Source organism: Manacus candei, unplaced genomic scaffold (genome assembly GCF_025592945.1).
Source record: "Manacus candei isolate 608988 ecotype Guabito, Panama unplaced genomic scaffold, ASM2559294v1 h1tg000023l, whole genome shotgun sequence".
Taxonomy (NCBI): domain Eukaryota; kingdom Metazoa; phylum Chordata; class Aves; order Passeriformes; family Pipridae; genus Manacus; species Manacus candei.
The window spans coordinates 195,489-219,930 of NW_026138071.1; the positions used below are offsets into that span (position 1 = coordinate 195,489).

The 24,442-nt window shown below is 42.8% G+C and overlaps 1 protein-coding gene across 4 annotated transcripts; it reads left to right on the plus strand.

The window, feature by feature from the left end:
* The first annotated feature begins 1,602 nt into the window (after positions 1–1,602).
* Positions 1,603–15,288, plus strand: INSIG2 (insulin induced gene 2). 4 transcript variants are annotated; one of them, XM_051786667.1, is made up of 7 exons: positions 2,064–2,280; positions 2,587–2,780; positions 5,679–6,017; positions 8,894–9,018; positions 11,270–11,436; positions 11,843–11,942; positions 12,401–15,288. In XM_051786667.1, the coding sequence occupies exons 3-7, from the start codon at positions 5,774–5,776 to the stop codon at positions 12,440–12,442; spliced, it is 678 nt and encodes a 225-aa protein (XP_051642627.1). In that variant the 5' UTR covers positions 2,064–2,280; positions 2,587–2,780; positions 5,679–5,773; the 3' UTR covers positions 12,443–15,288. The 4 variants fall into 4 exon arrangements, with proteins under 4 accessions (XP_051642625.1, XP_051642627.1, XP_051642628.1 ...); XM_051786665.1 differs by lacking the exons at positions 2,064–2,280; positions 2,587–2,780 and adding an exon at positions 1,603–1,722; XM_051786668.1 differs by lacking the exon at positions 2,587–2,780.
* Positions 15,289–24,442: the final 9,154 nt, after the last annotated feature.

Below are 24,442 nucleotides of genomic sequence, written 5' to 3' on the forward strand. Positions count from 1 at the left end.
GAAATACTAAGCTTGAGGGAATGCAACATTCAAATATTTTTAATAAATTGTATTCAAAATCAGTGCAATGAGAAAGGGAAGAGTTCATTAATAATAGAATAATAATGAGTACAATGTTATAAGGAATATATATGAGATATAAATGGCTGTAACAGTATTAGTCTCCCATAATCTGCCTCATGTACATACAATAAATGGTACTTTTTATTGTGATGCCTTTACCAGCAGTTAAGACTGGCTAACACAAGTTGTTTTCTGCTTAACGTTGTACATTCTCCCAGTCTGGCAATAAAAATGCGGCTTCTGGAGTAAGGGGATGTGTAATTTTGGACTCAATCAATAAAGCAAGTGCATGGGAAAGTCCTTGTGAGACCAGGTGCTCAGGACGGCCACAGCGGGGCTGGCAGCGTCAGGTGGGGACAAGGACTTTATCCCCCTGTCTGTGCTTGAATGTGTAACAGGGCTGTGGCACAGCCACACCAGTGCACCAAGCCCAGCTGGGAGCGTGACCGTGGTGCAAATACCCCAATGCGTATGGATCTTGTTTTAATTACAGAATCAATGAATGTTAAGGGGTTGAAAGGGGCCTTAAAGATCATCTAGTCCCAACCTCCTGCCATGGCCAGGGACACCTCCCACTAGACCAGGTTGCTCAAGGCTTTATCCAGCCTGGCCTTGAACACTGCTAGGGTTGGGGCATCCACAACCTCTCTAGGCAATCCGTGCCAGGGCCTCACCATCCTCGAAGTAATGAACTTCTCCCTAACATCTAACCTGAATTTGTCCTCTTTCAGTTTGTACCCATTACTCCTTGTCCTATCACTACAGCTCCTGATGAACAGTCCCTCTCCAGCTTCCCAGTAGGCCCCCTTCAAATACTGGAAGATTGCTATGAGAGCTCCACACAACTTTCTCTTCTCCTGGCTGAACAGTCCCAACATCCCTGGCCTGTCATAGAATCACATAATATGCTGAGTTGGAGGTGACTCATCAGGATCATTGAGTCCAACTCCTGTCCCTGCACAGGACACCCCAAGAATCCCAGCATGTGCCTGGGAGCAATTTCCAAATGCTTCTTGAGCTCTTGTCAGGCTTGGTGCTGTGACCACGGGGAGCCTGTTCCAGTGCTCAGCCACCCTCTGGGTGAAAAGCCTTTTCCTGACATCCAACCCAAACCTCCCTTGGCTTCAGGCCATTCCCTCGGGTTCTGTCACTGGTCACCAGAGGGAAGAGATCAGCACCTGGCCCTCCACTTCCCTGGTGAGGATGTTGAAGACCACAAAGAGGGCTCCCCTCAGCCTCCTCTTCTCCAGGCTGAATAGACCAAGTGCCCTTAGCCGCTCCTCATACGGCTTCCCCTCAAGGCACTTCACCATCCTCGCTGCCCTCCTTTAGACGCTTAACAGCTTAATGTCTTTCTTATATTGCGGTGCTGAAACTGCACACAGCACTCAGGGTGAGGTGCTCCAGTCCTCTTGCGAACTGCGTGGCGCTGCTCTGGACTTGCTCCAACACCCCCAATTCTGGTCCCCAACGCGTTCCCGAGGCGGATGGGCGCCGTGCCGATGGAACCCGAGGCGGATGGGCGCCGTGCCGATGGATACCCGGGCAGACCCCGGGATTCTCTCTCTCCCGCCCGCCCGAGCCCAGCGCGCCCCAGGGCCCGGCGGGCGCTGCGGAGGCTGCGCGGGGCGGGGACTGGCGGAAGATGGCGGAGGCCGAGTGAGTGCCGGGGCTGCGGAGGGGCCGGGCCGGGGCCGCGGGAGGGGGGGACGCGCCGGGCCGGGCGGGTCAGCGGTGCCCCCGGCCGGTCCTGCCCGTGGGCCTCGGGACGGGGGTGACGCCTGGGGGGCGGCAGGCGGACCGTGCCGGGGGCGAGGCGGGGACAGGCCGGCGGGGCCGTTCCCCGGGCGGCAGCGGGACCCTGTGCCCCGCGGGGCTGCCCCGGGCCCGCGGCCCCTCCACCGGCCCTGCTGGAAGGGCCGGGCCGGGGCGAACCGGGCCGGGGGTGCTGGCTCTGCCCAGGCTGGCAGGGCTCCCGCGGGTCCGGGGCTGAACCGCCGCGACCGAAGAAGGGGGTGGTTTGGTTTTGGCAGGCGACGGATGGTTTCTTGCCATCTCCTGCGCGGTGTTGCTTAAATAAATCTTCTCTTAGTCGGCCCCCGCAACACCGCGCCGTGCCCGGTGTGTGTGTGCGGTGTCAGGAGTTGTGGATCTCTCCCGGTGCTCCCGGAGAGCCCCGGGGGGCACTTGCAGGACGGACCTTCTCAACAGGAGACAGTTAAGTGACTAAGTGTTTCCAAAATGTCTAAGGTGGTAATTTACTCCTTAAGTGTTTGTGCAACGCCAGACACCGTGTTTACACCTTGCACGGTGTGTTGGAAGGAAGGCTTGGGAAGCGCAGCTGAGGCTCTGGCAGTGCCAAGCCTGTAGCTTTCAGTGTGGTGTTACAGTTGTGAATGAGCAGTCCCAAGAGACGCAGGCTCAGAAATCGTGTTGGTTCAATATGTGATCTATTCCCATCTGAGCGGAAACACTCAGTAAAAAATAAGTCTTAAAAGGAGACATTGTCTTCTCTGTCTGCAGGCGCAGTAGCCTCCCAGTCCAGGAGGAGGAGGTGATGTTGCCTTTAGAGATTTTAATTTCATTTTCATGAAAAGTGATGATACTAAATATCTTTGCTGAGCCAGAGCTGTCTGAGGCACTGAGGAATTTTTCATGAGAATTGGTCACCTTGCTCCATTCCCCTGTTGCTCTGTGGCATGCCAGAAGGCCGTAAGGTCAGTGGAAAATTTAGAAACTGGGATAAAACAAATAGAAATGATACGTGTGGGGTGAGAAACCACCAGGTGAAAACTACTGCTACTTTAGGACCTTGAACATCTACCAATGTGTACCCACTCGGGTGCCCTCGCTGTGGTCAGGCTGTTTACCTGGTAGTAAAAATCTGTTGCTGGTGCCTTGTATGACTTGCAGCTGCAGTGGTTGTATAAGAGCAGTGAATGATTTCCTTGAGTGGCAAAGTCCTCTGACGTTTTGCTAAGCCTTCACAATTAAATATATATTTGCTGAATGACAAATAAAAGGAAATTGGATAAATGCAGGTTTCCTAGTCTGAAACTGGTTTATGTGAGACTAAAATTGTACTTTTTTCAATCATCAGCATTTCTAGAAAAAAACCAATAACATTTGATTTGTGTTTACATCAGTATTGCTGTGCGGGACAGTTGGTGATTCTTAATTAGGTTGAAGATTCCTGTAGTTGAAGAATTACAAAAAGCAGAGTCTTGTTAGAGGGACATATCAAGAGATAGTATAAAAGGGGGAAATAATTGCTGTGGGGAAATTGTTAATAGATTTCATCAAAGACTGGAGGCTTGGGCCGATCTCTCTCAGTATTTGGGGGTTGGAACTAGGTGATCTTTAAGGTCTTCCAACCCAAAGCACTCTATGGTTCTATTTTAGTTGATGACATTGGTGCACAAAATAGGATGCAGTAATCTTGCTTGCTGAGGACCCAAAGCTGAGAACCGTTTGGAGGGCCAAGGAGGACTGGGAGATTGTGCAGGAAAAATGGAATGACGTTGAGTGTCAGAGTAAATAACACCTGAAATGCAGCATACAAGGTTTGGGGCTGGTAGCAGGGAACAAGGACTTCAGTAACATGAAAGAAGAGACACTGGAATGTACTAATGGATCATGGGACATGAGCAAACCACTTTATGACTGAAAAAAGAAACCATGATCCTGTGTGCTGCAAAACTGCTCGTTATAGAGAAATACATAGGTGTGAACTTTCTTGTACGTCAGTTGTGGTCATGTATTTAAAAAAAGGGATGTGGAGGTTTCAGGAAATGCCAAAAGCTGTTGGGATGGAGAAGTAAGTACAGAGTCAGGGGTTTAACTTGTTTTCCTAGGCAAGCTAAAGCTTAGAAGGGACATAACAGTTTGAAAGCCCCCATTAGGCACAATATTCCTGCAGAGTTTGTAACTGGGACCTACAGCCTCCAATGCTATGTATTGAAAAGACTCATGTAAATTCTGAGAATTCCTGTGATCATCTGTTGGGCAAGCCCTCAGGGATACAGGGGAGACTCTCAGCTGAAATAGTGATGTATTTGTGATTCCATGCTTTCTTTCCTGGAGGCTAAACGTATTATCCAAGCTCCACTTATCCAAGCAACCGAGCCATGTCATCCGGAGGAGGGGAAAAAAATCTGGAGCACCTCCTTTTTGCTTGAGGGAAGTGTGTTGCAGTGCCAGTACCAGTGTGAGTCAGGAAGCAGACTGAGAAGCCAGACACCTTGTTTGTCCTCTGTCCCCCTAAGAGGTGCTCATTATTACAAATAATGTGGAGAATCAGCTGTGCAGAAGAGATCCTGTGTTCTCAGGAAGACACTGCTGCCTCCCCAGATTGCCAGTGGGAAGCTGCATGTGATCAGAACTTTTTTTTTTTCCTTTTTTTTGTTGCCTGTTGGAACCTTTTCCATCTGATGGAGGATGCCATGGTGTGGCATTGCATCTTCTGTGCAGTTACCTGGAGTATCTTACGTAGCCTGGATGTTTTTAACTTCCCTTTCAGGTTTCAGTTAGCAAAACTGAATGCTGTGTCCTCTGCCCTGCTGCTGCATCTTCAGAGAGCTTCCTCTGGATCTGCTGGAGCCAGGGAGGAAGGGAGATGGATGTTCTGGTTTGGCTCCCCATGTGCCATAAATAAGAGTTAACAGAAGCCGCCACTGGCTGGCAGTTTCAAATTTAAAAACAATGTCAGGGCTTTTTTTCTGAAGTTCCAGGTGGCTAAGCTGTCGATCAAAATCGTTGTTATACATGAATGTGGCACTGAATTCATGTATAACAAGACTTTTGATGGACAGGTTTTTTTAAAAAAGAGTGATTGGGATGGGAACTCTGCCATTCCTGTAGTGCCTGCAGTTACTCACGTAGGACGCTGCCGAGTGCACGGGCAGGCGGAGCTCCTTTTACCTTCACCCTCAGGTGCTTTTGTGCCTGATTACAGTTATGGTTTGAAATAATATATGGCAGTTTTCACCAAAAGTTTGTTACTTGGGCAAATATTTCTCTGTATTGCGGTTACTGCTCTGGTTTGCCAAGTTGTTTGCACTTACCAGGGGTTACAAAATGTGCTCGCTGCAGGATTGTTGAAATTCTGACTCCATCCTGAAAATTATTTTTCAGATTTCGCTTTCCAGTTGAGAAATGTTTTCTGGCATCTCTTCAGGAAGAGAGATCTATGAACCTCTGTGGCTGACGTGGAATTAAGGGCTGTGTTTACTTGCTTCTGAATTACATAATCTCCAGTTGTTGCTTAAATGAGGGGAGAAAAACAATTTATTGTTACTACAAAGCAAGCCTTTCTTCCATCTGATACCAGTTTCATTTCTTCCCCTCCTGACTGTAGTTTCACATTCCTAGCTGTCCCATACCACGTGTTTCCTCCTCTGTCTCCTAATAGACAAAGCTATTTGTAAAACCTGTTTTCTTCGTAAGTTGTTTTTGCAGCTGTGGTTGTTTCTGCTCTCAAATGACTAATTGCCTCCTCAGAAAATTCAGAAAAAAATACAATAGACATTTTTTTAACCCAATCTCCAAATAATTTAAGAGAAATATATGTAATGTTTCTTATATCTGCATTTTCACCCTTTTTTATTATTTTTCAGAGTTTGGGTGTCTCCAAATTGAAGAGTCAACGTACTGATTGCAAGTGAATCCTCCTCAGTCAACCTGTTGGATGCCTCTGAGAATATAAGAAGTCATGGCAGAAAATGATGCAATGCCAACCTTACCAAAAAAGTGTGGCCCATATATTTCATCTGTAACCAGTCATGGCATGAATTTGGTAATTCGTGGTATAGTGCTGTTTTTTATTGGCGTATTTCTTGCATTAGTATTAAACTTGCTTCAGATCCAGAGAAACGTTACTCTCTTCCCCCCTGACGTGATCACAAGCATCTTCTCCTCAGCTTGGTGGGTACCACCTTGCTGTGGCACAGCATCAGGTAAGTTCAGTCATGTGTGTGTGCCTAGCATGGAGATGAAAAAGTGGAGAGGGAGGTAGATAGTTATAAAAGCTATATAAGAGGTGGGGAAGGTACAAATTTCTCTTCCATCGTCACTGCCCTTTTTGAGCTGTTACTGTCCTTTCTGATCTCCTCTGTGTGTACACAAATATGCATGTATCCAGAAATTGTTGTTCTGCAATTTTGTCTTATTGTACTGTTGTTAGCACAGCAATTTTTCTGCTTTTTTTGCTGGGGTAGAGTGCAAGTTCAACAGACTTGAGAAGGTGGTGCCACATGTAACCTGGAGGCTGGATTACAGGAATGTGCTCTCAGACAGCCCTTGAAAATACCCCAACAGTGTCAGACTGTGCATCACACAGTGCCTTGTTTGAGCACAGCAAACTACCCTGAGCAGTACTCTGTTTTGTCGTCCGGCTTTCCATTTGTTCCTTGTTCCAGCTGGAGGTATGGCTTTAGCTCCATGGAGCTGGGAGCCCTGATGTGTCTCCAGAGCTTAGGGCAGGCAGGCAGCTTATAGTTGTAGAGGCATAGAGCAGAACAGAGCACCTCAGATGATGTGAACATGCTCCATTTCTCCCATGGCCACGTAGGGAGTTGAGGTTTTTGTGTGTTTAACTAGTTTAAGTGAGATGTATGTCCACCGTAGGTAGTAAGAAATATCCCCTTTCCCTCTTCTTTCAACTATCAAGGCATATTCTATGTTACAAGCATGATAGGATTAGACTTTCTACTTGGCTCTGAAAATCACTGATCTGTGGGTCAGTTTCACGCTTTACTAAGGAAATATTCTTAGCAGCCAGTACTGGAGCATTCTGCTTTGGTGAAGCTGTTAGTTGTAGGCAATATCTTCCTAGAAGTCAGTTTTAATAAGACTGAGAAGCTCGTGATTCTGGGTAGTAATGTGAGTCAATAAACTTGTTTTCAAGATGGCATCACTGTTTTGCTAATGGTAATATTTAAGCCTGGTTTTTTTCCTAGCTTTTTTTTTTAATACCTTCTTGAATTTACTACACCCCAGATATCATCGAGGAGCTTAATTTGAAAGGAAACCCTCCAAACAGCTTGCTGAGTACGTCAGTTGTGTTCTCCAGTGGAAATGCATTTGGCATATTATGGTGGCAGTTATGTACCTGCTTTATCTGCTAGTTGTCTTAGTCCTTTTCCTGTTATCTTGCCGAGATTGTTGATTATGTTTTGGTTCGTATTCTCTATTTGCTGCATTTTTCTTTCATGCTTTAAACTGACTGTCTTGACAAATATTTCTGATAAAGATTTGATCTTTTATATGTATGGAGTAATGGAGGTTGAAGTGACAGAATACCAGCCTGCAATAGCAGCAATGCACAAGGTTTGCAGTGTTTACTGAAGCGTTTGCACCAAAAACTGTTTGCATCAGGCTGCACTTTGTACTCTTTTGGGTAATCTGAGGACACTGCAACTGTGAGTGGGAACTTGTGAAGGTTAGGTCTTGCCATCATCTCACAAGAAACTCGTGGGCCTCTCTGGATCTGGTGGGTTGGTGGTTTTGATGAAAAGACCGGATAAGGCTTGTAAATTGTAGTCAGTCACTTGCTAGGCAGTTACACTACTTGATTTTAAGCCACCTGATTTAAAGATATTACAGACTTAATTGGCTTTTCCCAGCAGGAGTCACCCCTGTTGAGGTGTTCAGGTTCTTTTTTTTCATTATCAGTCTTCTCCATTTTCTTCCCTTATCTTCTTTGCTAGCATACCTACAGGGAATCTCTGTGGTAAATACTGATAATTCACCCATTTTCTTACCATTTGTATGTGCACAGCCTTCCTGGAATTGGCGTGAACATTTCTCTGCAGTATGGTTTATTATTATAAACAGAATAAAGGTATTTTGCATATTTATAATCAGTGGTGATCGAGGCTGCATTCAGAGAAGTCCTTTCATCCATCACTGTTATTAGTCATGAGTTTGGCCCAAGGCCTTTGGCAAGAAAATTGCTCAGGGAGGTTTTTTTTTCCGCTCCAGCTTTACTGATGATTTATTTTCCCGAATCCTGGAGATCAGTTTCCTCTGTGGCAGAATAAAGAGCATTTGTGGTGTTACCCCCAGCAGTGTGCTGGACTGAGAGCACTGGAGTCTGTACTGATGCCTCAGACTCTGCCACGCTCCTGCCACACCAGTGTAACATTATGCACCATTGTTAGTCCTCAGTGGGGTTGGTAACAGTCTTTTTAGCTGCAGTTGCAGTAGAGAACACGTTTATGAAGAAATACTGAAAGAGCATCACAATTCCCTGGGGCTGGAAGTCCTGTTTGTTTTCTGTATTCAACAGCTGCCATAGGCTCTTGGTTTTCTCTCTTCTGGGTGAGCCTGATAGTGAGCATTGAAGAAGAGAAAAACATTATCTAAACAAAACCTGCTTGTAACAACAACAAAAGAAAAAACAAAATACCACACTCTGCCCCTACTGTGGTGTGTTTGTTTTGCAGTTATTTAAACATGTATGTTTGATATGTGGGGCTTTCAAAAGTGCCACCCTGCAGGTTATCACTGTTCTTCCCGAACTGCAATGCAGATTTTGGTGTGGGGGAGAGCTCTGTTATCCTCTGCCCCTAGTTCAGATTGTCTCTGTATTGCTCCTTCTGCCAGGTCACTGCTGCAGTGCTCGAAGATGCTGCTGAAGTTTTACAGGGCTTTTTTAAATAATGAAATTCTTTGAAATTCCTCTTTGTTTACAATGTATGTTTTTGTACTATTTATCCTTGCAGGTCTGTTTTAGTAGTGATTATAATGGTCAAAGTCTGGATAGTCTTTATTTTAGTTAAATGTTGCAGTGCTTTAACTTCTGGACCTTTTTTCTTTCCTGTCTCCACAGCTGTGATTGGGTTATTGTACCCCTGCATGGACAGACATCTGGGAGAGCCACATAAGTTCAAGAGAGAATGGTCCAGTGTAATGCGATGTGTAGCAGTCTTTGTGGGAATAAATCATGCCAGTGCTGTATCCTGTGTTCAGATGAAACTGGTGATAACAAATGGGTTTCCATGAAAAAAAAATCACAGTCACGTGAATTGTTAGTAAAGATATAACATGCAGAGTTTTTGCAAGGGACATGTAAAATATGTGTTAGTGTCAAACTGTTGTAGCAGTGTTGGAGGTTATAAGTCTCAGGTCTTTTTTTTTTTGAAAATATCTTTTCATTAGAAATGTCTCAGTATTAGGCTTTGTCTTACTTAGATTCTTTATTTTCTTTGAAAAATTAAAGTAAGTGTAGGAAAATATTCATGTGGTAGGTATTACAGAAAAGTGCTTTACGACATTCCAAGTTATGTCCTTTTAACACCACAGTAAGAGGTTGAATCCCAGTTTTGAGGTCATCAGTGAAGCACATGCACTTTGCAAAGAATGGGGAAAACTCAGGACAGGAATACGCAGGACTATACAACTCAAGGAAGCGTTGTTACCCCATTCTGCAAACAATGCCTTCCTTGATGCCAAGAGAGTAGTTCTCATTCCTGTGGTCATTCAGTAAGAGCAATTAGAAGTCAGTCAGCACGTGTTAGTACATTATACTCCTCCTAATTGTGTAGCTGCTCAGATACATCCTGGCACAAGTGAGCTCAAAGGTGTCCCCTCTGAAGCAGCTGGGGACGTACTGGGTGACAGGGTGCTATTCTCATGGACTGGTGCACCTTACTGGCAGTGCTGAGAGGTTTTCTGTAGTCATGTCTAGTGCATTCTCTGTCAGCTAAAGCCAGTATCTGTTTGTGAAAACTGGGGTCTTGTAGAGTAATCAGAAAGGAAGTTGATCATCTCTGAGATGCTTGTCTCCATCAGTGTCAGCTCCAACACAGTTCACAAAAACAGTACTAAGAAGTGCTGACCACCTGCTACTGTCTCCTCATTCCCAGGAAGAGGGCAAGTTAGGTGAAAGATGGGAAAGCAGGCTGAATTCCCACTGAGGTGGCTTGGCCGTCAGATGAGTTGTGTTGTTTTTTGGTGGTGTTCTACTGCTCTCCAAAATGGCCGGATGAGCTGGAGCTGCCAAGGCTCCGAGTCACTCCCACTGTCCCTCACAAGCCTCGCTCTCCTTGCCAAAGATGCACTAGTCTGGTGCTGTGGTTCTCACTGACCTGGCCTGTACCTGTTGGGTGAGCACATGCAACTTTGCTGCTTTTAAGAAATACAAGAGAGTTGGCACCACCTCTCTGCTTGGGTCTGGTTATTTACAGCAAACCTTCTGCAGATCTCTAACAGCTGTTACCCATATTTCAGGACGTCAGCAACATACTGTCTGTATTTCCTCCTTGACAACTCTCCAGTCTGCTTTCTCTTCAGCTATTGCCAATTCTGCACGTTGCCATGTTTGGTGAGGGTTTTGGTCTTGTTTGATACTTTTTCTGATGCTGTTGATTTTTATCCTGTCATTATTTCAGTTAGTGAAGTTTCTTTCTCATTTCCTCTAGGTCTCTCTCCAGATTTTTGTGTGAAAACAGAGCAGTGTTTTTTATATTGTCATCCCATAAATTTGCTTTCAGGCTTATGAAGTGTGACAGCCTCCTTTTTAATTATCTGTTTTGGACAGGAGTAGGGAGGATGGGTTAGTGTTTCCAAAACATTTTGAAGGATGTGAAACACTACAAAGATATCTGGAATGACTTCATGCTTCTGTCACAAAGCTGACTAAACTGACTTTCTATGTTGATTTATGTGAACACTTCCAGTAATATTTACATTTTATTTTATAAAAAACATTAACATTTTAATGTTGAGCTTTATGTAAAGTGTCATTTAAATAAACAAATTGCAATTAATTAAGAGTGATAAAAACCTTTTTTTTGTAAATTCCTGTCACTTGGAGAAGTCTAATGCTAGATTTAAGTTTTCATATCTAGTGTAATAAAGGACGAGGTGAGGATGAGATGTTCTTACTCTTAACAGTAACGTGTGCATTGTGAGTCTTTATAAAATGCTTGCATTCTCTGGTAGGTTTAGAGTATCTTTGCTCTTGTACAGGACCCAGACCCTAAAATCTGAAGAAGTGTCATAAGTTTTTAGTTTCCCAATATCTTGACAACTTTTACAACGCTTATTTTCTCACGCCTGTAGCTGTGTGAGAGCTGACACAGGTAATGCTGTATTTTTTTAGTAGTATTTTTTCTTTTGTGCCAAAATATTATAAACAGAATGAAAAAAATTACTTTACACTTGTATATGGTATTTCCAAACTTATCCTTAACAGCCAGCCCAGAAGGTGGATTTTGCCAACAATATCCAGCTGTCTCTGACATTAGCAGCACTGTCGATTGGACTGTGGTGGACATTTGATAGATCACGGAGTGGCTTTGGCCTTGGAGTGGGAATTGCTTTCCTGGCCACATTGGTATCACAACTTCTTGTGTACAATGGAGTTTATCAGTAAGTATTTGCTCTCTTAAGATTAAACTATAGTATTCTGAACCTGTAACATAAAATCAGAATAACTGAAAGAGTATGATTTGATATGATTTCCAAAGCTGTCAGCACCTAATTTTGAGCACAGCACAAATTGGACTGTTTATGAAAGCTGTTATGTGTGTGAGAAATCTAGTTGGAAGTTACTAATTGAAATGAAATTAGTACCTTACCAATAATGTAACATGCTTTTTTCAGCTGAGTAGATGCTGCTATAATCAATAAGAAGCCTCCTTTGTTGTTTTCTGCAAGTAATTAGATTTCTATATGTATCTTTCTGAGTTGAAATGTCCTAATATAATTTGCCTTGTGGTTGGAGGACTCTCTGTATTGCACAGTGTTGAGCTCAAAAATGTGTGTTCTTTTCCAGATACACATCTCCAGATTTCCTCTATGTTCGTTCCTGGTTGCCATGTATATTTTTTGCTGGTGGAATAACTATGGGCAATATTGGCAGGCAGCTGGCAATGGTGAGTGTGGAGGAGAGGGTTGATTGTCTTCTAGTAAAATTCTAAATGTCCGTGTCATTTCTTCCTCCATATGTACCAACCAGCTATTTGACTCGTGGGTGTGCAGTAAGGTACAAATCAGTAATCATTGCTTTTCCTGTTGTTCAAAGCACAGCCTATGCTTTGCTCTGCACACTCTGTTACATACTTTTAGGTCCTGAAAGGACCAGGAGCTAAATAAGAGCTGCTGTGTTAGGGGAAAAGTCAGGCCATCCCCCAAATCTGACCTGTTCTATCTGCTGCTCAGGGAGACAGAAATTGCAGCCACCAGTGTGTGCACAGAACCTGGGAAACCAAAGTCATGTGGGTGAAGTTTAAGAAGAGCTGTTTTATTACCCATTTTGTAGAAAAGTCACTCTCATAAGTCTTTTTCATGATTTATGTAAATTAATATTGTTTTGTCAACTTCTGTTTTTCAGTATGAATGCAAAGTCATTGCAGAGAAGTCTCACGAGGACTGAGAGGAAACAATATGCACCGTTTAAACAGGAAATTTTCTGACAAATGACTGTTGGAGGAGCATAAGGAACACTTGACTATGAAATTGCCAAAATGCAATTTTTTTCCCTTGAGTGGTATACTTTACTGCAATCTGTGATTGCTGCTTCTATAGAAACCTTGATGTCTGATTTTGATTACTGTGAAGTTATAATAGTATGCAATACATTTGACAATATTGGTTCAATTATAGGATTCTTTTTTTTCCAAATCTAAACAGTTTACCATAAATTCCTGTTTGTCCATAATGTTGCAGTGCCAAACTGAACCTTTGCACTATGTTTCTGTAGCTGAAACTTCTTGCTTCACTTTATCTTGAAAGTTTTGAGGAATATATTCTAAACAGCTAGTGAAAGAAAGGGGGTTCAAATTTCGGAATGAAGATCTCTTTCCATGATGATAACCCATAATATCTGTATGAAATTTATGGATTACAGGTGAGCTTTGATGCAATAAGTAACTGATTTATGCCTGTTAACACAGTGTATCATTCTTCTTACGCACAGGTGAGGAAACAATACAGGTTATGTGGGTTATTGCTGTAGCATTTCATTGGTCTGTGGTATGTGCCCAATATCACAGAATACAGAAATGGAAACTGAATCTAGAAATTACTTGCTATTTTTCCCCTGGTACAACCAGTATACATGTTTGTGTATGAATTTATTGTCACATGTGGACAGATTTTGAAACTACCCGTGTGCACAACGTGATACAGTTTGGGTTATTCTTGTACAATCCTTTAAGCTGATTTGTGTGGTTAGGAAAAAAAAATCTTAGGGAGTTTTTATTGCAAAATTTAATTCTGCTGAAGTAAATCAGCCACTGCCATATAGTGTCATAAAACCCCTCCATTACCAATGTTACTCTTGATAGTCCTTGCCGACCACCTGCTCTGTTGGCAGGGAGCAGCAGGAGGAGGCCAGGCTGTATTTTAGGTGCCGATGTAGCTCTTGTTTCTGTGACTGTGTCCAGACAACCATAAATGCATTTGTTCTTACAGCAGTTTTCTGGGGCAGAAAAATGTTTTACCCCTGTTTTACAGGTGCCCGTGCACAGAAAGCTTGGCAGGACAGCAAGCTGAAATAGGCTGGGTGCTAATCAATTCCCTTCTTAAGAAGGATTTCAGTTTGTGACCCATATTTGGGGGCATAAGTGGAATTTCCTCTTGGCTTTGCAGCTCCCTTTTAAGATCATGAGATAAAAGAACTTGTGCAACAAGGCAGAAAGCAGACTTCAAGAGGACACTGCTAACCTGTGCTTACAGTGAATTTGGCATGGGATGTCTCCACTTTGTTTTCCTCTTCTGTCTTTCTTGATGTTTTAATGTATTTGTTTTCCTTTTTTGTCTTGAAGTACTGTTTTTTAAGTCTTCCATGAAAGGTTTATAAGACATGTTACAGTCACCTAGGGAGGCTGGAGTTGGTCCAAAGAACACATAGATGTTTAGACAAGTTTTTATTAACGTGTGAATGTGTTGTACATGAAGCCTGTACACGAAGCTTGAACTAGGCAACTCTTTTTCAGTCTTATCTGCTTACCTCCAAGTCTGAAAGGTATGGAATGGAGCGGTCACGGAAGGAAACTTTATTGAATGGGGAATTGTAAATGTGAAAAACAAGTGTGGTATAAAGAGCTTGGTTCTGCAGCTCCACAAAGTATCATCAGCTTGTCATGGTTCCGTGGCAGTTCAGCACCAACAGCACATGGTCATGGGATAATGTTTCAGGAAAGCACGTACAGAGGTGCTCTGCTTTAAGCAGAGGTAGAACATGTTTAAGTAGATCCCTGACTAGAGATTTTCTCTTACCAAACCATATGGCAATAAGAAGCATTTTATTAATAAAACCAGGAAACTGGGTACAAATGACGGGTGAGTTTCTTTAGGTATGCTCTGGTGATTCGCTGAAGAAGCTGTTGGGTCTCTCACAGTATTTCACCTCATCCACCTTCTTTGCTTCAACAAATGCCTTCAGCTTGGTGGGCCCGTGCAGCATGGTGGGCAGCATGATTGGGCAGCATGAGTGGCATAAAAATTCAGATATTTCTTATCCTAACTGTAGAGAACACATGGTACCTCAGTAGCCAGTGTGCTGACTTGGTAAACAATGTAGTTTCATCATGACCAGTGAGTGTGTACAACTGGAGATGAGTCGCTTTTGTTATTCCCTTGGTGGTAGAACTGCTATTACCTGCCAGTCTTGATACTTAGACAGAAGCAGCCTTGTGTATGTTAAAATGTGCAGTATGTGAGAAGTGGTTATTGTGCTTCTGTGGCACCCACTTTACGGCACTTTGCACTCAGATTCAGCTAAACCTGGTTAGACTGTGCTGTCTGCTAACGTTTAAATTTCATTTTGGAAATTTTAAGCATGTTGTGCAAAGGCAGCAATCATCCAAAATAAATTTGGGTGGAGTCCTTTATTATATGTCTTACTGTTTTTATTCTTATTTGACTAACATCAATACAGGATCACGTTGTGGGTGTCCTGTTGTTTCAAACTGCGCTGTAATTTTGTGGCTGATGTGTTCAAACCCTGGAAAAGGTTCATGATGAAAATGCTGACGACCTTAACTTTAGTGGTGGGAACATGCTGCTACTGTATAGCATGTCATTTTAACATTATAACATTATAACATTAGACTCTTAAAAATGTTGTTCAGTAGAGAATGAATAAGCTATATTTTCTATACAACTTTATAAGCACTATAACCTCTTCACCAATTAAGCATTGTAAAGTCTATGCTGTTTAAACTGGCAAATTGCCGATAAAAGCAAAATGTGCATTAAATACAATTACAACCTTGATTGATAGGCTTCTTCTTCCTTTAAGAAATTACACTGATTTTTAAAATACACTGAGTTGCCTTCTATCAGCAATCTCTTAATAATTTTGACCATTTTCCTGGCATATTGGTTGCACACTTGCCTAGAAATACTGAAAAAGAAGCGGGCAAGATCAAATCGGCCATGATTCTATCTTAATTAGCATGCTGAGCAGCCTTGGAAAATCTGCCCTTTTGAATCTGCAGTGGGAATAAGTCAGATAACTCCCCTTGCAATACAGAAAATAGAGATTTAGATATAAATAGCTGCTATGAATATGAAAAAACCCCACCCACAAATGACAGAGAAACTCTTTAATATATTTGTGTTTATTAATGTTCCGGTCTGGATATGAAGTGAATGTTATTCTGCTATTCACAGACTCAATTCATTATGCCTATTGCTCTCTCTCAAAAAAGATGTGACCAATAGAGGTTTGGAAATGTGTAATGGAAAAGTGTCCAGGCAGAGGTGAATAAGGGGTGGGAAGAGAAGTTCGTGGAGGTTTGAGATGCAGTCCCACAGCAGGACAGAACCACAACTGAAAGTTGGAAGGAGTGCAGTGAGTAAATGGAAAAATCCCCTGTTTGTGTTGGCAGCCTGTGACCCAAAATTCCTAACTCATGTCAAAATGCAGCATCTTGGGCGTGCCAAGTGTCTGACCAGGCAAATTACAGCCAGGGATAGAAATAACCATAATTTTGGATAGTAAGCACTAAGATCAACCAAAAGCACACAAGCAAAGGTGTTTTGCTGGAAACTTAACCTCTCCCTTTCATCTGCAGCCTCTCCATGAGGAATGGAAACTCCCGGTCCTTCCAGCCTAAGGGTATCAAAAGGAAAGTTGCCTATTTTGGGGAGAATATTCCACCTGCTGAGCTACCAGGCTCTCACAAAACGCATCTTGTGCCGCTTTATAACACAGCTGCCCTAAGCAGTCAGGAGGAGAGTAAATAAAGAAACTTTTCCTCTGTATCTTCTGTACTTCACTGCTGCCATCTGGCTGGGAGCTGCCATGGGGACCTGTGGGCATACACCAGTCTTCCCTCTTTATCCTTCCTGGTATGTAAGGAAGGAACATAATTTCACCAGCCGCATCACCCCGGACGTTTTGCATATGCTTTTTACATTTTGGAACAGTGTTACCAATGATTCCAATATAACCTGTGGAAATGATGTTAAATATCAAATGCAATGCTTATGAAAATACGAGCACAGCTGGGCAGAGGGAACGCATGTCTTGCCGTGGGGAATAGCGATCCAATGTTGTTAGTTTTGATGCCAGTACTAAATGCAAAGCATGAGTAATTTTGCAGCTTAATGTTCAGCACTAAACAGTAAATGAAAGGTCAGTCCAACATGTTAAGTGTCATGGAATAGTAAACACTCCTTTAATTGCTTCAGGCAGCCAGCTCGGATTTTTGGTATCTGTTGTCATGTTTTGAGCGGCATGGTCCAGAGCCTTGTCCTGATTGCCTCCCCCCAGCCAAATGACAAAGCCTCAAATTAAAGGATAAACTTTATGCCTGGGCTTTTCAGGCAGCATACTGGGACTTTCATACTGTGCTTTGAATGTTTAAAAACCATGCTGGTGAAGAGGTAGGGGTCATTTCTAGGTTGAAATGAGCCCAATCCAGGTTGAAATGTAGGTTGGCATTTTCTTGAGGTTTTCCTTTCTTGCTCCTCAGTTCTGAAGCACAGAAGTTCAGTAGCTCCTGTTATACTTTCATACTTTGTTTTTTTAGCCTGTCAGACACTATAGCAGATAGGAAGCAATATATAGGAATACAGATGGAAAGGGCAGCTACTAATTTTCCCAAGGCCAAGCCAGGTGAGAGCTCTGTGCCCAGCGTGCCCTGCGCATCCATGTCAGATGCACAACCTGCAGTGTTCCCAGATCAAGGTTCATAGGATTCTTTTTCTGTAGAGACAGCAGTTCTGCCTTGTACTTTGCACTTAAAAACTTCTATGTACTTAGTTCTGCAAGGATATGTGCACACATTGCAGAGCATTTGCAGTGGCGAGGGCCACAGGTGTAGCCATAACACTTGTTTTTTATGTCTTCGTGGTAGAAATCCTGAAATTGTACCTTGTAAGCAAATATGGCTAAGTATTTGTTGCAAGAAAAATCTCTATTTATAAATACATTGCTATCTGAATTCACAATGTAATTTTGCTGGTTTTGTTCTCTAATTAGTTTAGTGGCCTTGTAACTAACATTTAGGTATTTAATACTTTTTTGGTAATCAAATCTCAAAGCAAGATTTATTTTATGCAGTTAGTCAAGGAAAATATGTGAACTAAAAAGAAAGCTGTGAGGAACAGGGCTGCAACTTAATTTACCAGAGAGAAATTATGCAAGGAGAACCTCCAGCATTTTCCATAATGTTGCAAGAAAGAAAAGGGCAATAAATGATCATTCTGATTGCACCATGGGTTTCAAAACAAGGGTAAGGGGAGTCTCACAGATGCATTTGTATTGACTTGTTCTGATCTCAGCTGTTCTCCAAAGGAATCACTTAATTGGCTATGATCAGCAGAATGTGTTTTGGCTTGTCTGTTTTCCTCTACCCCAGTTGTGCCAGTTGTTTCGTCAGTGACTAAGGATGCCTGGGGTAAGCCTAGCTATGCCACCAGAGAATTCTTGGAAATATGGCTTTAGCAACTCCTTGCTGAGATTGACACAGTCCTTTTGAACTCTGTAAGAAACTGGTGGTCTGGCCCAGGGCAGTGGTTGGTAATGGTGAGGTAAAGTGAGGGATGTGAGTCCATGGTGTTCAGGTGGGGTGAAAGGATGCCCAGTGTCTATAAGGACATTAAGTGCATGTGCCACTTGCAAGTTCCCATGAAGAGCAAAGTTGCCCTGTTCTACAGACCATCATTTCTTGTCTTGAGTGGTGACATGCCAACTGTGCACCCAAGAATGTGCTTTTTTCCCTCCTCTTTACTCTTCCTTTGCACAAATACATAGGACCTTGAGCTAAGGACAGTTAATCCTGTTCTTGGAGCCAGGACTATGTATAGGCTGGGTCAGCACTGAAAGACTCCACTGTTTATTTTTAAAAACAAATGCTTGTTCTGTGCTGCATGTCAAGTGCAATCATTGCTGAATGAACTGACATGCAAAGCCAAGTTCTCAGCCGAACTGGCATAACTCCATCGATTTCAGTGGATATGCGGCATTTCATGCTGGTTGGGAATTTGGCCCACTGTGTTTGAAATGGGTGAAATTGTTTAGACCTCACTTGTTTTCTAATGTGATACAGGTCAAAAAAATTCCTACATTGTACAACAAGTAAGAGCAGCACACTGCACATTTTGCCTTTCCTTCCTCTCTTTAAGCACTGATGGAAACTGTCATCATCCCCTGTGATTTGCAATGTGTGCTTTTTATATGAGGTATCAGCTCTTCAGAAGAATCAGATCTGGCAGAGCAGATTAATAATGATGCAGATACAAAATGTTGGCCGCCAATGAGCTTGTTGTCATAAATGCTTGCCATGATCTTGCTTTTTTTTTTTTTGTCCAGCATTTTGCTTGTAGGAAATTCAGCTGAGGCTTTGTGTTGGACCTGTGCCTGCTCTGATTAAACTGGGGAGAGAGAAATAATACTGCTTTGTGTGGTTTCAGACTCCTCTTACCAACCAGTTTCCTCAAATCAGTGTATCAAGTGAAAATGCAGCTGGAATAGTGGCTTGAAGAAGATGAATTGAAAGATCCTGAAGACTGATGTTTCAAGGACATGAATCGATGAAGTGATGTGTCCACTGCAACAATAGGTGGCATTAGAAATGTTAGACATGTAGTATTACGTAAGTAATAAATGTAGAAATGCAGTGTAAAGAAATAATGAAGCTGGTAGAAAGGGAGATATATATCTGTTCCCTGGAAATGGTTTTTTTTCCATGTTTGTTCTGCAGACTTTGATCATTGCACTGGTGGTCCAGGGCATGAACTTCGGGACAGTGGAGAGCAGCAAGATGGGGGGGTCACTTGATAAGTTGGCTGGATACAAAAGGGAATTCTGTTGAGATGTCAGGTCAAAATGTCCAGTGCCAAGACAAATACCAGTGTTATTTGTACAGTTCAAACATGGGCTTTTTGATTTTTTTTAATTTTTTTTTTTACTGTGAATTTATAAAGGAGAATCACTTATAAAGGAGAATCACCTTCAAGTACCAAGGGACAGAGAGAGGTATCACAGGTTGCTTTTGCATTCAGCCCTTAACCTCTGTGGGACTATACTTGGAAGTATGAGGAAGTGTTGTTTCTTCAGACCCACATGTGCCATTTAGGGTGCTTTTTGTATCCCAGCTCCCTGGATTTGCAGTGCATCTTAGGATTTGAAAACCACTGTGTTTCACTGCTTTGGATCAGCTCATAGATAAATGAGGATGGTTGAGTTGCTCCCACAGCCAGTGGCTTGACAAGCATGGTCCCTTAATCTGTTCCCAGGAAATAATAATAAGTGTAGTTGAAGCAGGAGTGGTTCCCTAGTCCTTTACATTCCATCCCAGCACCAATGCAAGGTCAGTGCAAAGAGAAGACCTCTTCTTGTCTGTGGTATTGCCTCCTCCTGCCTTCCACTAGTCTTAGAAGTGAGACACCAGGGGTGCTGTGTAACAGGAAAGGGACCTAGTTGCTACCAGAAACCCCCAAATTTTCAGGAAAGTTTCAAAGCCATGGGGACAGGACGTGCTTTCTGGCATCATCTGAATTAGCTTTTCATAGAATACTTACACTTTGGTGAGCTGTCAGATCTTGATAGTTTGTGATTTATAAGGTCACTGTAACTAATGAAACCCAGAAGGATGTGGTGAGGTTGGTCAGGTAGCTGCTACACAGAAGATTATTGAGGGATGGGACCAGGCAACACATCTCCTGATGCCTCTCTGAGATTTCACTGAGGAAGGACATAAACAAGCAACTGACAGTCATATAGACAAATCTTTATGGATTTTATACCCCACCTAATGTTGACTGATGTTGAAGGGACTTCCTGGGCAGGAAATACTGCTAGAAAATTGTTTCACTTGAGCTCAGATAAATGGTGCAGAGTATCTGGTATATGCAATGAAGATGAACATGTGTTCATCACTTCGACATCTCTTAAGTTATGAAGGTCTGTTCATTCTGGTATCTAAAGTTCTTGAATGCAGAATCTTATCACCCGTTGCACTGTTTCCCTGAGATGGTTCACAATATTGTTTATCATAAGCACTGTTATATCTAGTTATTGATTAAAACAGTAACTTCCAACTTAATCTTCCCATGGGAACAAAGTATTTTAGATATTAGTTTCCCTGCACTTCTTCAATATCAGACTTCTCTTCAACACAATGCTATTTTTAATTAATTCAGCTGACCCTTTGTTACAATTTCTAAAGTAAAAAAGGCTGATTAATGCCCAAGCACAATATCTACATTTTTTTAAAAATGCCTGCATTTATTCTGACAGCCAGTTAACATCTAAAATATATACCTCTAAGCATTTACATATGCCCTTAGCTTTCAAGATGTCTTCATCTCGTTGATGTGCCTGAGGCCTGACACATTGTAAGATGATGCCGCCTCTGTTTCTGGGAGCAGAGTGTGGGTTGGATTTAAGGACAGAGGGTCTGGCCCGTGGTGGGACCTTGAAGGTGGCTGCAAGCAGAAGGTGGAGACCCACCTGCTCTCCTTCTCCCCTCTGGTTCAGAGGAAACGGCCAGAGCCATACTCAGAGCCAAGTGATAATTGTACAGTTTTGCTTTACAGTTAACTGAGTGTTTGGGGAAAAAAAATAAAAAAGTAGTTTCTTTTCAGCACCGTCTTGTCAAAATGCCAAATGCCGCTTGTTTTTGACATTTTCAGCTACTGTTAAATAATAGTCTTGCTTCTGTCACAGCTAATGTTGACTTGAAGGCAGTTGTGCATTTCTCAACTCAAATGCTAAGCAGACAGGCTTGGGTCTTGACAAATATCTTTCCGGGCTTGCCCAAGGCAAGTAAAAATGAGCTTCTAGTTAATAGTTTGTTTTAAAATTCAAATTGGTGAAATAGGCAATTAAAAAAATGACAATTTTCATCAAAATTTGCAAATTAAACGTCTCTTTGCAGTCAGAGCGGGTTCAAGAAACTGCAATAGATAATTGCTATTTGAAATCAGTGAAGTATCCAGCATTTTAGGGCCATGAGGATTGTGGCTGTTCTGCCTTAGTAAACCTTGATTGATTTGGTAAATAAGCATTTCAACTTCTCTCTTTAAAATAAATAAGCAATTTTATTGCTTTATTGCTTACCCCTGTATGGGAGGTAAACAAGCTCTCGAGCAGCAACCCTGTAATATCATGAGCCCAAGTGCCATCTGTCACCGAGAATTCTGTCCCTTTATGCACAATAGCTTCTTATGGCATTAGGTCCATTGTAGGTTAATTGATTAGCAGAGATCCTCCTTTCAGTTGTTCCTGCTTTTCTTCGCTAAAGGACCGTATCTCTCATCTCCATTTCCCTTTCTCTCTCCCGTATTAGCATACTAATCACACTGAACTCCCACTGCTAAAAAACTCTATCCATTTTATACTGGGGGAGGGGAGGAGGAATAAACCAGCTTTTCCTGAGAGATTTGTGGATGCTGTTTTTATGGCAGTTAGAAGGGAGGAAAAGAAAAGGAGAAGTGGTGGCAGAGGTGAATAATGCACCGCGTGGGCTCTCGTGTGCCAGTGAAAGCTGAGCCTATGGCTGCATAAATATTGAACACATTTGAGAAGCACTATTAAAATAAATATCAAAGACAATGTTGCTCACACATCTGTTTCTCCTCAATTTTTGCCACAGTGCTCTACATTTGTTTTCTCTCCAGCTGTTAACACCTGTCTTTCTGTCAGTGGTAATAATGCAATTTTAGGTGGGCTACAGAGCTGACAGTGACATGAAAGAATTTCTCTATTCTTTATATAAGAAATTCTCTTTTCAAGATTTAAAAGGGCTCTGTGAACAAAGATAGATCCTTGTGCTAATCCTTCAGAGCAGTATATAGGAGATTTGTTGTTGTTTTAGGGTTTTTTATCAAACTACAGAGAGTTGGGCTTGTATTGCATAGCTGAACTTGAACTAGATGAGATATCCTACAGTGGGCAGCTACTGCTTGCCTTTGAAGTTCTCACTTTATTGCTGACACATATTCAGAAGGTTGTGTGTGCGTGGTACTCCTCTCTCCATGTGATGCTTGTTATCTAACCTCATCAGAAGTGTATGCTGTGCATTGATTGCTAGCAGAGGACGCACATCCAGTGGTGATGTCTTCTTCATTTACCTCCTAAATGAGCACAGTATGCACAGGGCTGCCTGAAAAAGCACTTTATGCCTTTATGTCTCAGCAGAAGGATGGTAGGAAGTGCTCATCTGTCTTGGCATTGATGATGATGAGACAGATCCTCAAATAATGTCAACTGAGAGAGCCCATTTACTGTGCCTGTTTACCTAATGCAGAAGAAAGAAAGCTATTTATTCCTTTTGACCTACAGAAACCCATCCTGAGATTCAGGGCAGAGCATTGACGAACCGCGCCAGAAACATGCCAGATAAGGAAGAAATAACGATGTAAAAGCATGTGTTAGCAGCAGAGTAACACTCTTCACCCGATACGAGCTTAGTTTTCTGTCTGGGGTGCTACAGGCACAGGCTTAAGGCTGTTGAGCCCGTATTTAGTCCTCCATGCCACCTCCTCCTGCAAGGCAGCCCATGGGTGAAGAAGCACCCATTCACTGTGGGACTGTACATTTCCATCTGAAATCCCTACCAATGAGTCCCAAGGAGAAGAATGTGGGTGAACTTTGCAGGTCTTTTAGCACAGATTGTCTTTGCTGCCTAGGTGAAGCTCAGACATGGTTTGTCAAGAAATGAGAGGGTATGCCTGGTGTGGCAGATAGATGTCCCCAAGCTTAGTATCTTTGAGGGCTAGGTACAGTTTGGTCAGCCACTTCAAAGCAACAGTAAATTCTTCTTCTGGAGGTGTAGGTAATGATTTATGACCACATTATTCTTTCATTAACAAATGAAATTGGTCAATTTTCAAAAATACCAACTTGCATCAAAATTTGCATCCGGAGAACCAAAACTGACCTTACAGCAAATAGCCCCCGAGGTCAGAAATTACCATCTTCGTCATCAGTAGGAGGATATGGAAGGATGTGAACCACGTCACAGCCAGCCTGGCCCTGTCAGGCAGCACTGGCAGAGCTTCATGGACATGTGTCAAACAGGCAGTGAGGGGGACACAGGCTCCCCGTGAGGGCAGTGGCATTCCCGGGATCAATCCCAGCCCGTGAGCTGTAACAGTTATCGCGGGCTGGCTGCAGTGTTAGAGGCTGCCCTTGGCACAGCGGCTTCGCTTCCCCACCGCGATTCCTTGTGCAATGCCTGTTTATTCAGGCTCCATGCAGGGATGAAACGTTTGACCCATTGTGCGGGAGCCGGCAGAGGGAGGGATTTTCCGAAGCACTCTGTGCTGGCTTCACTCTTCTGCCATTAAAGCAGTGGGAGGGTCAGGGCCTCATTGTTTCCCAGAGGGAGAGGACTTGGGCCAAGGCTGAATGCTTCAAAAAAAACCCCACCCCAAAGATCTGCTATAATAGAAAATTGAACCCAACTGTAACTCTGGAAAAGGGAGATGATGTTATAGCATGAGGCACTTCTTCATGTTTGCAGTTTTCCATGGGGGCTACATGTGCTTTGGGTAAACCTTTTTACGTGTTCAGTTCATGCTGGAACATTTTCCACTGCCTGGGGAAAAATCAGGAGGTGCCAAAATCTGCTGTCACCCTCAAGTCAGCTCTCCCATGTTTTAAGTGTTGTTAGTGCTTGTGGGTATCTACACTGTATTTGAGCTCCTGGTATCTCTCAGAAACTCAAATATTGTGCAGATTACAGCCAGGATGTTCGGGGAGCAGAATGGCCCTCTCTTAGCAGATGGCTGCAGCCCACAATGTCCTATAATCAAAACATAAAATGTTACTACTTTTGCATACTGTGTTTGGGAAAACGTGCCAAAGCGTAGTTAGGTTTCACAGGACCAGAAAAGTTTCTTCAGTAGGAAATAATTTGTTTGGAGGGTTTGGCTTTGGGGTTCTTTTTCTTTCTCTTTTTTGTATTACCAA